This window comes from Schistocerca serialis, chromosome 10 (assembly GCF_023864345.2).
Source record: "Schistocerca serialis cubense isolate TAMUIC-IGC-003099 chromosome 10, iqSchSeri2.2, whole genome shotgun sequence".
NCBI lineage: Eukaryota > Metazoa > Arthropoda > Insecta > Orthoptera > Acrididae > Schistocerca > Schistocerca serialis.
In genome coordinates, this window is record NC_064647.1 from 84,643,029 (window position 1) to 84,662,635 (window position 19,607).

At 40.0% G+C, this 19,607-nt stretch overlaps 1 protein-coding gene across 4 annotated transcripts in view; it reads left to right on the plus strand.

The window, feature by feature from the left end:
• The window catches only part of LOC126424801 (glycogen synthase kinase-3 beta), a 313,756-nt gene that overhangs the window by 281,599 nt on the left and 12,550 nt on the right, over positions 1–19,607 (plus strand). For all 4 annotated transcript variants that reach the window (XM_050087591.1, XM_050087592.1, XM_050087589.1 and 1 more), the window contains one exon: positions 8,372–8,558. In XM_050087591.1, coding sequence (XP_049943548.1) covers positions 8,372–8,558 — 187 coding nt within the window. The remainder of the gene's footprint in view (positions 1–8,371; positions 8,559–19,607) is intronic.

Below are 19,607 nucleotides of genomic sequence, written 5' to 3' on the forward strand. Positions count from 1 at the left end.
TAAGACGGCATATTAAAAAGAGTAAATTGAAATAGTGATGTAGCAGACATAAGTTGGAAGCTTCACAAGGAAAACAGTTTCACAAGTAGGTTACATTAGTGAAGGTAACATCTCTGACGTAAGATGATATTGTGGCAAATACTTATTAAAAACTATGTACGTAAGTTAGGTCCTATGACATCAGGCATAATTGCTACATGCCAAACATTTATAAAAATTAAATATGTGATTTAAATTCTTTGTACAAGAAAAATAATTGCTAACAGAAGGGTTTGTATCCCTACCACCAAGTCTGTAGCTGCAGTGCTCAACATTTCTGGGATTTGAATATAAGAAAGTGGAGCATATGGAAAATAGCCAAGTATAAAAATTTGGACTAAATAAAAATAGTACAGAATGAGATCATAGTTACAAGAAAATTGATAAAAATAAAGCTTTAATAAAAAAAAGTAGGTGGAAGGAAGAGGCAGGGACATTCCTTAAGAATGAAAGGAACCATTGACATTTGTTGCCTAATAGCAAGTTAGATATCCTCTGCTGGATTGCAATTACACTTGAAAACACCAATGGGATGCCAGTCAAGTATTCAACAAAAACAATACACAGCCAAGGCTGTGACATTATGAAAATTGCACTTTATAGTGATAGTGCCAAATATAAAGTGAAATAAATTTGGAGACCTGGTTCTACTTCGTCTATTTGATTTGCAAGCATTTTTATTTAATATGTTTTACACAATTAACAAATTTCAGCCGAAGAGGCCGTTCTCAAGTCCTATATAAGTACAAAGGCACTGGTAACATGTAGACATACTCATGTCATAGCTATAGCACTTGACAATAGCCTACAAATAGATACAAAATGATGTGCAAAACTTAAACATGAAAGTAACATGTCGCAAAATGTGCTACAGCAAGTAACGTAGCTTGATGAAACTTGGACAATACATAGAAAGAACTGCTGCAGTGTGCCACAGAAGGTAACTGAAAGAAGCATGCAGTGATATGAACAGGAATGACACTTTTATTTGAAGACAATAATTATATTGAAGTCACTCAGCTTTGATGGTTCCTTGGTCATTACAAAAGCTGGGAAATGGTTCTTAATGGGGTGTGTAATCATCATGGAGGCAATGCATGCTCTGCACCGTGCTTCCATGCTGGCCACAAGATTGGTAATGAGTTCTTGTGTTTGGGCATTTCACTTCTACATCAGCATGGTTATCAACTGCTAGGTGGTTGCTGGTGCTTGTGGACATGCTACAATCTGTGTTCCCAGTGAATGGGAAGACGAGGGTCTGGGGAGTGGGCAGGTTAGTCCATTCACTGAAAAGCCTCTCGTTCAAAGAGCTGCTCCACCTGTGCTATTTGATGTGGTCGCACAAATTCATCCGTAAAAATGAAATGGGGCCGAATGCATCCCAAAAAGACACTCATGGGGAAGGATTGCAGTATCACAGTAACATTGATCAGCGAAAGTAACGTGTCCAAAGATTTGGAAGTCGGCACACCCATGCAACATTATGCCTGCCCACACCATAAGACCTGGAGCATAAAAATGATTAGGTTCGACAATGTTCCTGGTTGCATTACGTGTTCCCACCTTTCACCTCATCAGTGTGCATCCGGAATCACTACTCAAACTGAAGCTGCTCTCATCCAAAAAGGACATGCGACCCCACTCGTCATTGGTCCAGTTCCCTATGTTCGTGGCACGATCACACACGGTACTGCCCATGTGTGGGTATCGACAGAACCGACATACCAATTGCTGGGGAAAGGGACTGTCCCCGTGCAGTTGCTATGCCAATTTGGTTTGTGAGCCTTGTAGTCTTGTTAAAAGTGTGGCAATTTCACCTCCTGTTTGACTTGGATCTCTTATTGTGTTCTTGTACTTGCACTTGCACTGCTGTTAGACATGGGTCTCTTCTTGCCTATTGCACAATATAGCGGTCTTCTGCTGCTGTAGTTAACATGTCTTATATCTCTATATTTCATGTCATAGATCTGGTGACGGGATTTTTTTTTTTTTCTAAATGTGTCATATCATTATGAATAAAATTATGTTGGTGATCAAGACAAGTGTTGTACCGTTTATAGCCAACATGGTCCCAGATATAGAGAAGTTTTGTTGAAAATAAAGGAATATTCTCTTCTTGAATTCAGGGATACTATATCCACATTCACAGTCATCCGACTTGAAGGACAAGAATTTTGAAACTGCCAATCTAAACATTTGGGGACACTGCCGCTCTCATCCACACTATAAATCCAGTTTTTCTTAAAAAGATAACTAACAAAATTGAAGAGAATCTGACACAAAAGCCACTTAGCCTCCATAGACCTTATAAAAGCTTCTGATAAGGCTTGTGGAATAATGGGGATAAGAGGTCATGTATTACATTTGACATGTGCTGTAATAAGCATGCACAAAGATGGCACCATTTACTTGGGCTGAAAAGCTGGATTGATGCTAGTTTCAAATAGGTAGGGATGCTATTTTAATAAGCCGTGCTTTGGCAGTAAGAGGATTACATCAAAGAAGAAATATGCCTGTGGACATAATATGTAAACAATATAACATGAAGATAATAGCAGAAATCTAAAACTGTGGTTTTTGTGGGAAATTATCTTATAAGAGGAAATATTATTCTTAATAAAGAAGCATTATGATAAGTTAAACAGTTTAACTTTTTAGACTATGAAATTAAATTTCAGTGGTATAAGAATGTTGAGGAAACGGACAAAATCATGCACATATGTATACTTGAGAGGCAGTAGTTGATTCCTTAAAGTGTAACTTGGAAATAAATAAATTGAAATTTTAACACGCCATGATTGTTCAGTTTATTGTGAGTCAGTCATGGATCATAAATAAAAGAACAGAGTTCAGGCTATGGAAAATAATATGTCTCAGAATGATTGAAGTGACGGATTGGACCAATTTGGGAACCAATCGGACATCTGTAGATCAAGTCGACCAAAATGGAACAAAAAATGGGGTGAGCTCGTTAATGGAATGAGTAATTGAAGATTGTCTTCCAAAATCTTGAGACATGAACCTGAAGTAAACTGGGCAACCTGTGGTGTATTTATTTTGGTCCTGTAAAAGAGGGAATAAAACTGATAATGACACAACAAAATGAATGCACTGCAGTTTCCCCAGAGTCCAAGACCTACAAAAGCAACTAAAACAAAACTTACCTGTCATCCCTGACAGTAAACTAACATTATATTTATGTATTGTGCTTAAACCTAACAAAAAATTTCAGTTGTAGAAAATGTCTTAAAAGTTCTTCCTAGTCTTTCTTAAAGTGCCTTGTCCTCCATGTTGTTTGTCTGTGGTTTTTCTGAACAGCAATTCTGTGCTCAGCCCAAACCATAGTCTCAAGTTCTTTAGCCAGAATAGTCTTCTTCTTCCTGGACTACATCTACTATCAATATTTGCTTCAAGTATTATTTGAAACAGGCTGTATTATTTGTTGTTGTGCCTTATATGGCAAAAGTATTAGTGTTTCCTTCTTTTGGTATTGAAAATTTCAAAATCTCTGTTCATGTGCCCCAGAACTGCTACTGTTGTGACATTATCTGTCCACAGTATCCTCAATATCCTTCAATATGCCCACATTTCAAACGCCTTACAGTTCTTACCTAATATGGTGGTAAGTGTCCATGACTCTTCTTTGTAGAGTAGGATGCTGAATACACAGCATCAGAGTAATAGAGTGCAAGGAGTAGTCTGTTTGTCGTGGCTAGTCAAATTTCCTTCTTTTCTGGAAAGAACTTCTGGCCCGTTTGATTCTGCAGCGAATTTCTTGATAGGAGTCCCAGTTATTATTGATTTCGCACCCAAAATATTTACATGACGAAACCCTTCCGATCTTTTCATTATTGAGTGAAAGAGCGCCCTGAATTTCACCTCATTCTCTGCTCACAACTACTCATTTTGCTCTGCTGTTGTTCTCTTCAGGAACACTGCCTAGTAGTTCTTGGAGGCCTTGTAAGGTTGTTGCTTGATAGTGTTATCAGCTGTGTCTCATAACACGGTCAATCACTATTCTTGGTACTTTCCGTCTAGAGCATCTTGGAAAATCTTTTCAGAATAGTCGTTGAAAAGTAGTAAGGAGAGAATGCAGTCCCTTTTCCACAACTGAAAATTCTTCTTCTGGCAGCTGAACATACACAGACACCAACTCTTTGGTTCCAGTGCAGACGTCCGTCCAATTGGATGTCACGATCATCAAGCCCCAGTTCACCTAAGAACACAGATAGAAAAATTTCTGTATATATAATGGTGCAATAGTCAGGCTCATTTGGGTAATAATATAACCACAGTTTTTTCAAAGTACAGATCCTTCTGTCTTACCAGTCTGTTGCTATCTGACTTTTACCTCTCTCTCCTGCCACTTGTTAAGTAGAAACCTATTTGTTTCTATAGTTAGTTGTAGCTTAAGGACCATTTGCCTTTTTGTTGTTTTTGCCGCTGTGTCATTTTATGAATGAATGTCTTTGGCACAATAGTTCGCCTTTTTTTGTCGCACTCGCACCCAGTGAGACTCCAAAAATTAGTTAAATATGTAGTTTGTGTATGCATTAACATGCAGCACGAACGGAGAAAGAAAGCTTGTGGCAAACGAATTGGACAAGCGCTGTGGATTCTAAACTCTGTTCCCATTGAAATACTGATAGTTCCAGAATAGAAAGAATGTACAAAAAATCAGAGGACAAATACCTCACCTGCAGCCGAACGGGGGCAGGTATATAGGTATGTAGGTATGATCCTGTATGATATTCTTCTTGCAGAAGTGCTAATCCGTCAAGACGTGGGAGAGAGAGATTCTACATACTTCAGAAAGTGGTTGAGGGTAGGTAATAAGTTGGGCTTTAGCTCGGTCTGCAAGAGCATTGCCCACAAAAGGCAAGGTTTTGGTTTTGGTACAGAAATATCATCTCTTCTACGGACTATGCAAAAGTTGAATTGTTTGTCCGTTGCATTAACCTAATTAACTCCAAAAATTATTCTAAACTCCTCATGCAACAGTGGTAGTAAGAGTGTACGTGTGTGTTAAATGGTTTTTTTTTTTTTTTGTATTTCCAAAAGATAAGAATATCTTTCTTCTTGTCTGATCAAAAATTTATAAATCAGCATTGAAATAGCTTTAACAAATCTGTGGCATGTACTGATACAGCAAAAAACTCTAGCCGTGAAGGCCGATGAAAATAACAAGTGCAGCACTCGGAACTTGTTCATTAGTTCACCTTCCCAGAAATTTCTTACAAATATTGTCTTCAGTGTGCTGATTGAATGTTTTTTCCCTATTCAGTTGATCCTGGATTTTCATTCATTTCAGTAAATTTCTCCGATCAAAATAAGTTTTTTGTAAATAATGTCAGTGTCAATAATCTTTACGTGTCATACAAAAATGTTAATTTCCTGCCAAATTATGCAGAATTCCAGCTAGACACACAACAAAGCTTCTTACCGAGCCTTAACAAATAACAGTTAATTTGGTGGTAAGTGCTGCTCATAAGCTTAGACACTGCTTGCCAGTGCTTTACTTGCTACTACTGACAATACCATCTAACAACTTCCCCTCCACCTTGTATGGTGGATTATATTTAGTCTATTTTGGAACATTACTTCAAAAATTATTTAAATAAGCTTATGCTAACATAATTTAGTTAATCATTATTAGTCAGTTTATTCATTGCCGAATGTTATGACATCATTTTTTCATTCATTTATTAAGTAACTGCACCATTGACTAGGTGTTTCCATCCACGGCAATTTTCAGCTCTTATTAATATAATGTGAAGAGGTAGGCCAGTAATCTTCTTCACTTCATCCGACCATTGACGTGTTGCTCTTCCTCTTGGTCTTATGACTTGAAGTTTGGGTTGCAAGATGGGTTTTTTAAATTATCCTCTTTCCAGAATGTGCCTAAGGAACTGGGAGTAGCTTCAACTGGCAAGGTAAGATGCTAAATTCTTCTGTAACGGAAGCATTGATTCATTCTTCTGTCGATGGTATGCAAAACGTCTTCCACCGACACTGTATCTGCAAGGCATAAATTTGACTCTTGTCACTAACTTTCATGGCCCAATCTCACAGCCATGCAAGAACACAGGAAACACCAATTCTTCCAGCAAACACATTGTTTTGGATATTGCCCAGTTGTGCCAGATCTTTGCAAGTTTAACCATCACAGCTCACCCAAGGGTAATTTGCCATTTTATTTCTTTATCAAATTATCCTGTGTCATTGATCAGAGATCCTCGATATACAGTATCATTCACTACTTGCAAATCCTTCAAGCAATCTGTCAGTCAGATTCAATCTAAACCTTCTCTTTTAACAACCATGTTTATCTCTTAGGCCGAAATTTAAACTAATAGTCTTCACTCTGGGAAAAAGATTAATAAGTCCCTCACTTTCTGCAGTTAGGATAGTATCATTTGCAGAGCATACGTTGTTGATTTTCCTGCTGCCAATGGAAATTCTGCCATCCCAGCCAACCAGTGTGCTGCTAATCACATACACTGCACAGATGTTACAAAACACAGGTGTCAGTATGACCTTTTCTGACTCCCATTTGTCACATTAAAAAAAAAAATATCGAGTATTTAATATCCACCTTTATGGTTGTGGGTGGTCGTTATAAAGACCTTTTGGAAATGATAGGTCCTGTGGAACCTCACACTAATTGAGCACATGTCGCAGCTTGTCCCACATGAACATAGACTTCTTTTTATAATCTAGGAAATAAATGAAGATATGGACATGGGACTCAAGACTTCCTCAGTTGCCTGCTTCAGAATGCCTTTGCTGTCACATAACATGCTTGTTCTGCAGAATTTTGAGTTTGCAGTATTATTTATTTATTTATTTATTTTTTAAGATGTTGATTCATCATTTACAGAACTACTTTGCCAGTGTGTGATATTAATGCTATAGTGTTACAATTATAGCAGTCCCTAACTGATCCTTTTTTGCAAAGAGGAATTGGAACAGATGTAGTCCAGTCATTGCAGTTACAAAGTTTCAACATCATATTACTTATTAAATGACAGCGTGCATGCCTTCCATCCCATCACAGTCGGCATTTCTCTGGAAAAATTGTCTTTACCTGGACTTTTGTTGCTTTTTGAAATGCTTGATTAATTCTCAGTTTCACTGAGTGGAACATCTTGTTCTGTATTAGATTCCATGCAAATAATCTCTTCCTTAACATTATTTCCTTTGCAATACAGGATTTCACATCATTATTTACACCTAACTATTGCTTCTTTCTTGTCACCAATAAGATTGCCTGGTACATCTTCCAGCACCACTGCACAGTTTGAACTCTTGGGTAGTGCTGTTTATCTTCTTGAAGAGGTCACGCATTTGATTCAGCTTTTGATGCTGGTTATTTCTCACAAAGACTGGTGAGATACTGTGACTACTTGGTTTGATAGTTACGTGGCATGGTACTTTGTATGCTACTTTGTCTTCAGCAGTTCATATGTCACATTTCTTCAGTGTCCTCCTCTCTTCAGTCAGTAGTAGAGTAGTGTTTGAAATCAATGGATGCTTCACGCATTGAGTTCATTTAATTAAATACATAATTAACAATGTTTCCATGTACCTTTCAATGATTCATATGACTTTAAAAATTTTACATAATGAGATTGTACGTTGTTGGCGCAGAATGTAAACTGTGTTGGCTATTACATTTTTATATGAATAGTGAAGCCTTCAAGGAAATCAAGGCCCAGTTTATGCGTATTAGATAAAATAACATACATTTCTGCAAGCAAGGAACTAAGTACTTCAAATCTGTGTAAACTGTAGGTCCTCCAAAATTTTTAATATAAAGTTTTTTTGTAAAATGTAAATTCCTCATGCAAAGAAAATATGAAAGTAATCTGAAAACACAAATTACTGTTTGAATTTAAAAAAAAATGGAAATCATAGCTTATAAATGGTTTTAATATTTTCGAGGTAATTCTTGCCCAAAAGTAAACTGTGAAAGAAAAATAAATGCCAGTTACTTAGTGTGGACATGATACTAAAGTAAGTAGATGCTCCCTTTTTCTACATTTCATGGTGTCATAACATTATTGTACGCTTGTGGTATGTCAACACAGTAGTGTCTGAGCAGCACATCATTCAATCTCTAAGGAAATAAGAACGACTAAGGAATGAATGACATTACAAAAAGAAATGTGCCGTGCAATACAGAAATATGTATTTGGTGCATTACTATTACTTACTCTCTGGTTCACCGATCTCACTTCATCCACTCTTTCTGCTATGAAAGATACTGGTACACATATTGAAAATAAATTGTATATATTGTTATTGATTCATAAAATCTCCATTGTTTAAGGTATTCCGTGCGCGCACTCCACCAGAGGCAATCGATTTGGTGTCACGTCTTCTGGAGTATACACCGTCGTCGCGTACATCACCGCTGCAGGCATGTGCTCACACTTTCTTTGATGAGCTCCGGGAGCCTAACACTCGGCTTCCCAATGGCCGTGAGTTACCACCGCTGTTCAATTTCACAGAGCATGGTAAGTGTTAGTGAAGTAAACTGATTTACTTTTCACCGTCCCTTTGTTCTTTCTCCTTCCACACTTTCATACTGCATACTGTTGTTCACTTTGTCTTGTACACCCCCCCTCCCACCACTCCATTACATCATCTTACTTGGCAGGTTTTATAGGCACGAATGATTACTGGTGTACTTCCAAGTAGCTGTTTTCGTCAGTTGCTGGAAGTTTTGATTTTGTGTGTACTTGCTCCCTGGACTCTGACCAGACTTAATGATGATGGCTGAGCCCTTTGTCAAAATGTTATGCATAAAACAGAAAAAGTAATTCGGTAAAACACTCAGAAGCACATACAGCTGTTCTTCTTCTTCTTCTTCTTCTTCTTCTTCTTCTTCTTATTATTATTATTATTATTATTATTATTATTATTATTATTATTTATTTTCATTATCATTATTATTATTTTTCCCATAACCGTTTCTCTGGACATGAAATTTTGAAGCTGCCTCCTCGTTCCTCTGTCCCACCTCTCTCTCCTCTCTCTCTCTCTCCCTCCTCCCCTGCCCCCTTCTCATAAAGCTTTTACATATAAATTTCTGGGATGTAGTTGTTTGTATGACTTTATTTAAACCTTCGACTTTGTTCTGCTGGTTGTTACATGCTACTTAAAAAGTCCATTTATGGAACTGGGATGGATCGCAACAGAAAATATCCTCAAAGAGTTAAAGTGCAGTGTTGTTTGACCCAGTCAGTCGATCAGTGATTGCATGGTAATGAGAACAGAAATGGAGCACTCAGTAGTGTTGTCTTTCAGACTATGGAAATCAAATGTATAAGGAGCAATGGTGTTTTTGTAAACAACAAAAAAATTAATTTATTCTTGATTTAATATTATTGTTAATTTCTGTGTATGTGAGTTAGTGTTCCATACTATACAAAGCAGTGCTTGTATAGCACAGCAGCGCATCTAGAGATTTGAGGTTCTGATTGTGATGGTGTCAGTGTGCAGATTGTGTGACTAAAATTGCCACAGACATACAGTAGTTATTACAATAAAAACTATTTTGGACAGTAAGTTTTTATCTCAGTTTACAATTGCTAACTTCTGTTGCCTTGGCCAGTACCTTCACAACCTGCAGATGCACACCGCTCTGCATCACAGTTACTGGACTTGCATTCAGGAGGACAGTGAGTCAAATCTGCTTCTGGTCATCAAGACTTAGGTTTTCCTTGATTTCTCTATATTACTCCAGATAAATTCATCTTGCTTTTCTAGACCTCAAAAATGTTTTTGATCAGGTACCTCATGAAATAATGTGATTAGTGCTTGAAGTCGTGGCAATCTGGAGTACCTCGTTAACTGGATGCGGCATCAGTGTTTAGAAAGGAGCAGCTATGTCCAGGTGGCTGCAGTAGCGTCAAATAACTTTTGTGTCAGAGTAGGAGTCCACAGAGGAGACTAAGTTGCTCGGATGGGCAAGTGGCATTACTCGACCGGATCACGTTTCGAGCGATGCTTTTAGGAAACATTTTGTGGTCGACCGATCCAGAAGAAAACGCGAGAAAGGCATTTGCAATGGTTCGGTCGTATGCTGCACGCAGAGAATGATAGCGTCACAGAGGTAGCACACACAGTGGAAGCTGCAGGAAAGGGATCAGAGAGACGACCCCGACAGCTTGAGCTGACACACTGCAAAATGACCTGAATGCGGTAAATGTTTATCCAAAAATGGCCCATGATTGAAAATGGAGAAAGCAAATCCACTCCGTGGAACCTGCTACTGAATGGGACAAATTATGAAGAAGAAGAAGAAGAAGAAGAAGAAGCAGCTGCAGACAAATGCCAGGATGGTTCCTTTCGAGAGGTCATGGCCGATTTCCTTCCCTGACCGAGCTTGTGTTCCGCCTGTGATGACCTCGTTGTTGACATCCTTCTACCTCTCGGCATCCTTTCCGACCAAATTCAGTTCATCCCACTCAGAGACCCACATGCTGCTATACTCAGAAAGACACAGTGCAAATGCTGTCAAGTTGTCACTTTCTCGTTGCTCAGTTTCAGATGCACCTTAAAGAATTTGAAGTTCTATGTTTAATTCTGTTTCTATCATATCTGTAATCTACTTTAAGGACTTTTATATTCTTATTTGGAAAGGTTGAAAGCTGTTAAAACATTGTCTTGCTAACCCCCATTTACACAACTAGAACAGTTTCATATTTGACTTCATGAATAATTATTTCAAGCTTCTTTTGTAGGTCATGCTTTCTTCTATTCCTTTGCTATCTGTTCAGAGTGTGATGTTGTCACACAAGCACGCTAGAGTGCAAATCTAAAAGCAGTTTCGGTAATGAGGTACACCATCTAGCACTGAAAACATCTTTATAATGACACAAATGTGCAGACGGAAAATAATTACCTTCTGGACAGAGAGTTCTGTCATTTATTCAAACATGAGATTTTCCAGAAAATGTAAACATGACTAATTTCCAGAACATTTTAGAAATGATAAATGTCAATGAATACTAAATTACAAGTATTTGCTGACGATCTGGGTTCCTCTGGTGACCGACAGCACTACTGCGTGCAGCATAGCTCGTGGCATTGCTCCCTCTCCTGAAGAAACAGTGCCTCGCTGTTCCAGAAGTTCTCATTGGAGCTGAATACATCATCCTAAATCTAGATCTTTTCAACAGTGCTCTGGAATTGCTGGAGGATCCTTGCTCTTGAGATACTTTTGTATCCTCTTCACTGTGATGAGCATCAGAGGTAGCCCCCCTCCTATCAAACCTTCATACTGTTGAGCCAGTGTTTAGTTTTCTTGAAAAAGAAGCCACCTCAGGACTCTCATTGAGCTTCGTACAGAAGGCATAGACAATGTCTCTTTTATGTAACAATGAAATTCGCCAAACAGCCGTGCAGTTCAAATGTTATTTTATTTTATTGTATCTTCACTACCAGTTTTGACAATTCATTACGGCATCTTGAGGCCTCATAAACACATCTGAAAAATAATCAGTATTGGCACACTGGAGCCGTTTGTTTTTGGTTGTTGGGAATTTGTAGCTCCGGTGCTTCCCTCAAAGTCTTGACTTCAACTCGTAGTCAAGTCTTTGAAGATGGCGTAATGAATTGCTGAAACTGGTAGCAAAAATAAAATAACATCTCAATTGCACAGCTGGTTGGTGAATGTTGTTAAATATTTGACCAGTCGCTGTCCCGTGCCCACAATTGATCGGCACACACTCTCTTTGCTTTTGTGCCTTTGCTGAAGTGTCATAATCCTCATGAAATCCAAAAAGCAACTAAGCATATGATACAGTGCAAAGTAGCATTATAATAATTTTTTCTGATAGTCCCAGTTTCTGCACAGGCATAAAAATCTATGCAGAGTCTCCTGAAATGTGCTTCACTGACTGGTGCTTTGTATTCTAGCATGCTTTTTTCCTTTTCTTAAGTGTCCGTGGTGTGCATGGGAGCCAGCTGTCTGCTTTTCCAATCCTGATGATGAGCTGTTCCATGTAGTCATTCTAAGTATCATTTGGTTGAAACAGGAACAACATATCTCTGTATTGCTGATAATTGATTTATGGGTATATCTCATCATTTCGGCCTTGCAAACGTGAAGTAGCCTGTAGCGTCTCACTTTGCTATGTTGCTGCACATACGAACGTCACAGAGAGCTGTATTAAATCCCAGTCTCTGTTACACATTATTGTAGATCGAGAGCATGTCCGCCAATGTTTCATTAAATCATTCTGTGAGGCTGTCTGTCTGTCTGTGAGTGATAAGCTGTCATCTTTCTGTTCGTGCTATCACAATGTGAAGTTCCCCTGATATTAGTCTCTACTGGAAAACATTTCCACGATCAGAAATAATCACGAGGGATCATTGTGCTTCAAAAGATAACCACCTTCCAGGAACATGGCAAATTTGGTAACTTTGATGACAGCATGCTGTGTGAGGTAGTTAGTGCAGACATGCATCTGATTCTACCATCTTCACAAGTTCCTTGTGACCAGATGTCAGAGCGTCATGGAAATACTTCTGGACAGCTGGCTGTAGATGAGCTGGGGTGATGATGTATTTCCACCCCATTGGATCATTGTTCCTTGTATACAATGTTCCTTTTATTAATCAGTATTCTTGTTTGGTTGGTTCTCCATTCAAGGCTTCTATGGTTTTCAGCAATGCTAGCTCTTCCCTCTATTCAGCAGCATCATTATTTAATTGAGTGGTGACGGAGCTTTCATCCATGCTGATGTGGTCTGCCAAAGGATTCCCTGAAAGGCTGTCATACACCGATGTTTGTGTCCGATTTTGTTTACTATTGTGATTTCATACCCCTGAAGCCTGAGTGACCATCTCACCATCCGGCCCGATGGATTCTTCATGCTATTAAGTCAGAATAATGATCTGACAACCAGTGAATGGTTCGCCAAATAAATACAGTCAGAACTTGATAGCCCAAACAACTACGAAGCACTCTTTCTCTGTTGTTGAGTACATTATCTCCGATTTGCACTGGAACTGGGCCTAACCCATAACTGCTACCCCGTCGGTGTGGTGCTCTGTATCGTCATTCTCGTCTCTCAGTGCTAAGACTGGAAAATTTAGTAGCACTTTTTCAAAGACAAGGAAAGATCTCTTATGCACCTTGTTTCCAGAAAATTTGGCATCTCCCTGCAGTAGTTCTTGCAGGCGATGTGCATTTGTACAAAAGTCCTTTATGAATCGCAATTAGTATGAGCACAGTCTGAGAAAAACAAATAGACCAAGGAGTCAGAAAATTGGTGAGTGCTCTTAATTTCTCTAGAGCAGGATGCACTCCATTCCCACTGACTAGGTCCTCAAAGATTATGTCGTGGGCAAAGAAGAGCCACTTCCTGGGATTTAGATGGAGGTATGAGTCTGGACACATTACAGCACAATTGTCAGGTGGCTTAGATGTTAAAGTGTCTTCAAAACAGTGACAGTGTCTTCTATATAGCAGACACGTGTCATCCATTAAGGTGTTGAAGTAGGTTGTCCACTATACACTATTTCATCTAAAGTATCCAGACACCCCCAAAAACATAAGTTTTTCCTATTACGGGCATTGTGCTGCCACCTACTGCCAGGTACTCAATATCAGGGACCTCAGTAGCCATTACACATTTTGAGAGAGCAGAGTGGGGCACTCTGTGGAACTCACGGACTTCGAATGTGGTCAGGTGATTGGGTGTCATTTGTCATATGTCTGTACACGAGGTTTCCACACTCCTGAACATCCCTAGGTCCACTGTTTGCTGTGTGATAGTGAGGTGGAAATGTGAAGGGACACATACAGCACAAAAGCGTACAAGCCGACCTCACCTGTTCGCTGACAGAGACCGCCGACAGGTGAAGATGGTTCTAATGTCTAATAGGCAGACATCTATCCAGACCATCACACAGGTATTCCAAACTGCATCAGGATCCACTGCAAGTACTATTACAGTTAGGCGGGAGGTGAGAAAACTTTGATTTCGTGGTCAAGTGGCTGCTCATAAGCCACACATCACGCCGGTAAATGCCAAATGACACCTCGCTTGGTGTAAGAAGCATAAACATTTGACGATTGAACAGTGGAAAAAACATTGTGTGGAGTTACGAATCACAGTACACCATGTGGTGATCCAATGGCAGGATGTGGGTATGGCGAATGCCTAGTGAACATCATCTTACAGCTTGTGTAGTGCCAAGAGTAAAATTCGGAGGCAGTGGTGTTATGGTGTGGTCGTGTTTTTCATGAATAGGGCTTGCACTCTTTGTTGTTTTGCGTGGCACTATAACGGCACAACCCTACATTTGTGTTTTAAGCACCTTCTTGCTCTCCACGTTGAAGAGCAACTCGGCGATGGTGACTGCATCTTTCAACATGATAGAACACCTGTTCATAATCCACGGCTTGTGGCGGAGTGGTTACACGACAATAACATCCCTGTAATGGACTGGCCTGCTCAGAGTCCTGACCTGAATCCTACAGAACACCTTTGGGATGTTTTGGAACGCTGACTTTGTGCCAGGCCTCACCTATGGACATCGATACCTCTTCTCAGTGCAGCACTCCATGAAGAATGGGTCGCCATTCCCCAAAAAACCTCTGACCACTTGATTGAGCGTATGCCTGTGAGAGTGGAAGCTGCAATCAAGGCTAGGTGTGGGCCAACACCATATTGAATTCCAGCGTTATCGATGGAGGGTGGCACGAACTTGTAAGAAATTTTCAGCCATGTGTCTGGATACTTTTGATCACATAGTGTATGTTTGATGTTGGCTGAAAGTTGTAGAATTTCATAGGCCAAACAGCATAACTTTGAACTCATGGAGGCCGTCAGGTTTCGTGAAGGCAATCTTTTCACAGTCGGCCTCATCAGTCTTGATTTGCCAGTAACCTCGCTACATGTCCTTACTGAAGAGCAGTAAGTCATCATCACTGTGTGCCAATGGGTAGATATCTTATTTCATATTTTTATTCAGTTAGTGGTACTTGTCTCAAACTTCGTGTGCCATCCTCCTCCTTCATAAAGATCAAAGGAAGAGAAAGGACAATCTGAATGTTATCACCTTGCAGCATCTTTTCCCCTTCCTTCCAAATTGTGCCTTGTCCAGGTAGCAACACCTTACACAATTGCTGGCTAATTGGTGGATGATTGCCAGTGTTTTATCATGGGCTGCTTGCTCTGTCTTTCCTCCCTTCAGGATTTCTAGGCTTCCGAAAAGTGGTGCAGAACAGCTGACGCTCACTGACAATATTCATCAGTCACCAGATCCTATCGACAGTTCGATAGTACCTGCATTATAACTGAAAAAAAGTCAAAAGCCAAGATCACTAAAAAACATTTTATTGGATGAGCAGTTTCAGCAGAACCTATGCTGTCATCAGATATGCAAGAGGGTGAACAGAAATTGATAGGAAAATATTTTACAGTCATGATATTACAACTTGATAAACTGCCGTGTTACATACCCTACAGAATTATAATACCTTATGCTTTAAAATTTTGACACCATATTGGTCATCAATGTTGCAAGTGGCATCACATTGCATATGCACTTCCAACTACCACAGAGATCACTATATATTGGCATGTCAAATGTAAAAGGATTATGTACAACTGTAAACATAACTATATTGTCACAGAAGAAGCTGAGTAGTGCTGTGTTGTGGTGGTTATGATACTAAACTGTTGCATTCGTTAAGTGAAGTTAGTGTTCATCATTCATCTAATTACACCTTCTTCTGTGTGAAAATATTGCACTGATTAACTGCTCAGAAATGGTGCAAACATTACAACCACCATATACATCCATTAGATGGCACTGTGACAGTTTATTGGTGTATTTTATATACCTGTATAGCATAACACAAATTACATGTACCAGGTAATACATTATTAAGGACAATTTTTATTTACCTTTATTGTACAACGTAACTCAGAGAAATGTAGAAATTTTTAATTAATGTATGTACCTTTGGTAATTTTATAGGATAAAATATTTACAACATGAGACATTACCAAAGGTGAATTACAGTTATACATAAAACATCTATATGTCTCTGAGTTAGGTTGTATAATAATGTGAATAAAAATTATCCTTATTATCTATTATATTGAGTAATTATACAGCGTGTCCCATTTTTCTAAGAGACGACCCATTGTGGCCGGTTACTGTGCCCCCACTGAGAGAATCTGCTCTCATAGACCAACACCTTCAACCTATTACCCGGAACCTATCCTCCTTTATAAAAAAAATACCAATCATTTCCTCCACCGAATCTCCACAGTTTCTGTCCGTTTACTACACGGTGCCCTGCTCGTCACTGTTGATGCCACCTCCCTGTACACTAACATTCCTAATGCCCATGACCTTACCACTATTAAACACTACCTTTCCAGATGCCCTATGGATTCCAAACCAACCACCTCCTTCCTATTCGCAATGACCAACTATATCCTCACCCACAATTACTTCTCCTTTGAAGGCATTACATACAAACAAACCTCGGGTACAGCTATGAGCACCTGCATGGCACCATCCTTTGCCAACCTGTTCATGGGCCATCTAGAGGAATCCTTCCTAAAAGCCCAGAATCCTAAACCCCTTACCTGGTTCAGATTCATTGATGACATCTTCGCTATCTGGGTTGAAGGTGAGGACACCCTATCCACATTCCTCCAGAACCTCAGAAACTTCTCCCCCGTTTGCTTCACCTGGTCCTACTCAACCCAACAAGCCACCTTCCTAGATGTTGATCTCCAACTCAGAGATGGCAGCATCAGTACCTCCATCCATATCAAACCTACTAACCACCAGCAATACCTCCACTTTGACAGCTGCCACTCATTCCATACCAAGAAGTCTCTTCGGTACAACCTAGCCACCTGTGGTCGTCACATCTGCAGTGACGAGCAGTTCCTCACAAAATTTCTGCTTCACAGCCTGTGCCATATGGATCCTTCCCACCAACAACTGGCTTTTCTGAATTGCTCAGGTGGGAACTTTCCCTGCAATACATCCAATGTTCTCGTAACCCTCCTGGCCTCAACCTTCGTTAGTCACTGTCCTCACACATCTAACCCCCTCCCTGTTTCCATTCCAGCACTACACAGCCGTCATTTCACCGCTGCACCCAGTCTTTTAATTTCTTTTTATTTCTCATGTAACACGGACCAATGATGGAGCTGTCACCATCAGTTATCGGGAATGCAAGGAACATTACCCGCAGCTGATTTTGAACGACCAATGACGGAACTGTGGCAGACAATGTATTTTGTAGCTCTCAATTTACACTCACATCCAAACCTAATAACAACTTCTTAATGTGCGATGAGAAACCAGCTGTCAGCAACCTGCAGCAGGACAATTAATTGTGCTCTCTTTGCTTGTGGCGATTAAAGCTGACCCGTACAAACTAACTCGAGACAAAAAGCGAAGGGTAACTTCTCCCTTTTGCTGTATGAGATAATGCAATATCACCGATGAGCAGTCCTCATTGAAACTAGTTTACAGATTATAGGCAATACAGGCAGATTCCAAAGGAAAGGATAATTTCACTCTGACGATAGTAATCTGCACAGTATAGTTATGATTATGTACATACATAATACTTTTATCAAACAGTGGAAAATGATGCAGGACAGAATATAACAATATTATGAAAAGTAAAGTTGCTACTCACCATATAGCGGAGATGCTAGTCACAGATAGGCACAACAAGACCTCCACAGATAAGCTTTCGGCCAATAAGGCCTTCGGCAGAAATCTCTCTCTCTCTCTCTCTCTCTCTCTCTCTCTCTCTCTCTCTCTCACACACACACACACACACACACACACACACACACACACACACACACGACACTGCAGTCTCTGGCAACTGAAGCCACACTGCGAGCAACAGCACCAGCGCATGATGGGAGTGGCGACTGGGTGGGGTAAGGAGAATGCTGGGGTGGGGAGGGGTAGAGTGGGGAGGGGTGGAGTGGGAACAGTGAAGTGCTGCTGGGGAGTGCGCAGGGACGAGGTGGAGACAGGGTAGGGTAGCTACGTGCGGTTGGGAGGTTAGACGGTAGGCAGGGGAGAGGTGGGGAGGGGGGGTGGTTAGCAGAAGAGGAGAAAAGTAAGACTGTGTGAGATAGTGGAATGAGGGACAGTAGTGCTGGAAGGGGCTGGGTGGATGACTAACTTCTATATTTGACTTGCTGATGTGTAGTGATTTTCGTAGCAGTGGGAAGTGCATATGCAGTGTAAAGCCACTCGCAACACTGATGCACAATATGTAGTAAAGATTTTAAAGGCTAAGGTATATTTTAATTCCATAGGTTATGTAACAAGTTGGAATATCATGATTGTAAAATATTTTCCATTCAACTTCCGTTCTTCCTCTTGCAGATCTGGTGGTTACAGTATACTTCTGTCGAAACAGATAATCCAAAACAAATGTTTTTTTAGTGATTTTTGGCTTGTTAAGTTTTCTACAATTGTCATACACTGCAGATCCTTGCCCCCCCCCCCCCCCCCCCACCACTTCCAGACTGACAATGTCAACAATACATTCGTAGCTGTAGTGGTGGCAGAGCAGAATTCTACATCAGTGGACTGCACTGCCCATTCGGAACTGGTTTGGCTGTTCCTATGCAAATATCTTCAATAATGTGCATGGCAGAGGATACTTATGGTACCACTCTTAGATCCCCCCCCCCCCCCCCGCCCCCTCCTTATTCTATTTGTGAATGGCACATGGGAAAAATGACTGTCGGTAATCATTCATATTAGCTCCAAATTATCAAAGTTTCATGTAGTGGTCATTCTGTGAGCTGTGTAGAATGAAATAATAAATTGCCTCACACTTTCTGGAATGCAGTCTTGGAATTCCAACATACAATTTCCCTGTGATGCAAAATGTCTCTCATGTAGTGTCTGTACTATTTTTGTTAAGCATCTCTGTTGTTGTTGTTGTGGTCTTCAGTCCTGAGACTGGTTTGATGCAGCTCTCCATGCTACTCTATCCTGTGCAAGCTTTTTCATCTCCCAGTACCTACTGCAACCTACATCCTTCTGAATCTGCTTAGTGTATTCATCTCTTGGTCTCCCTCTACGATTTTTACCCTCCACGCTGCCCTCCAATACTAAATTGGTGATCCCTTGATGCCTCAGAACATGTCCTACCAACCGATCCCTTCTTCTGGTCAAGTTGTGCCACAAACTTCTCTTCTCCCCAATCCTATTCAATACTTCCTCATTACTTATGTGATCTACCCATCTAATCTTCAGCATTCTTCTGTAGCACCACATTTCAAAAGCTTCTATTCTCTTCTTGTCCAAACTATTTATCGTCCATGTTTCACTTCCATACATGGCTACACTCCATACGAATACTTTCAGAAATGACTTCCTGACACTTAAATCAATACTGGATGTTAACAAATTTCTCTTCTTCAGAAACGCTTTCCTTGCCATTGCCAGCCTACATTTTATGTCCTCTCTACTTCGACCATCATCAGTTATTTTACTTCCTAAATAGCAAAACTCCTTTACTACTTTAAGTGCCT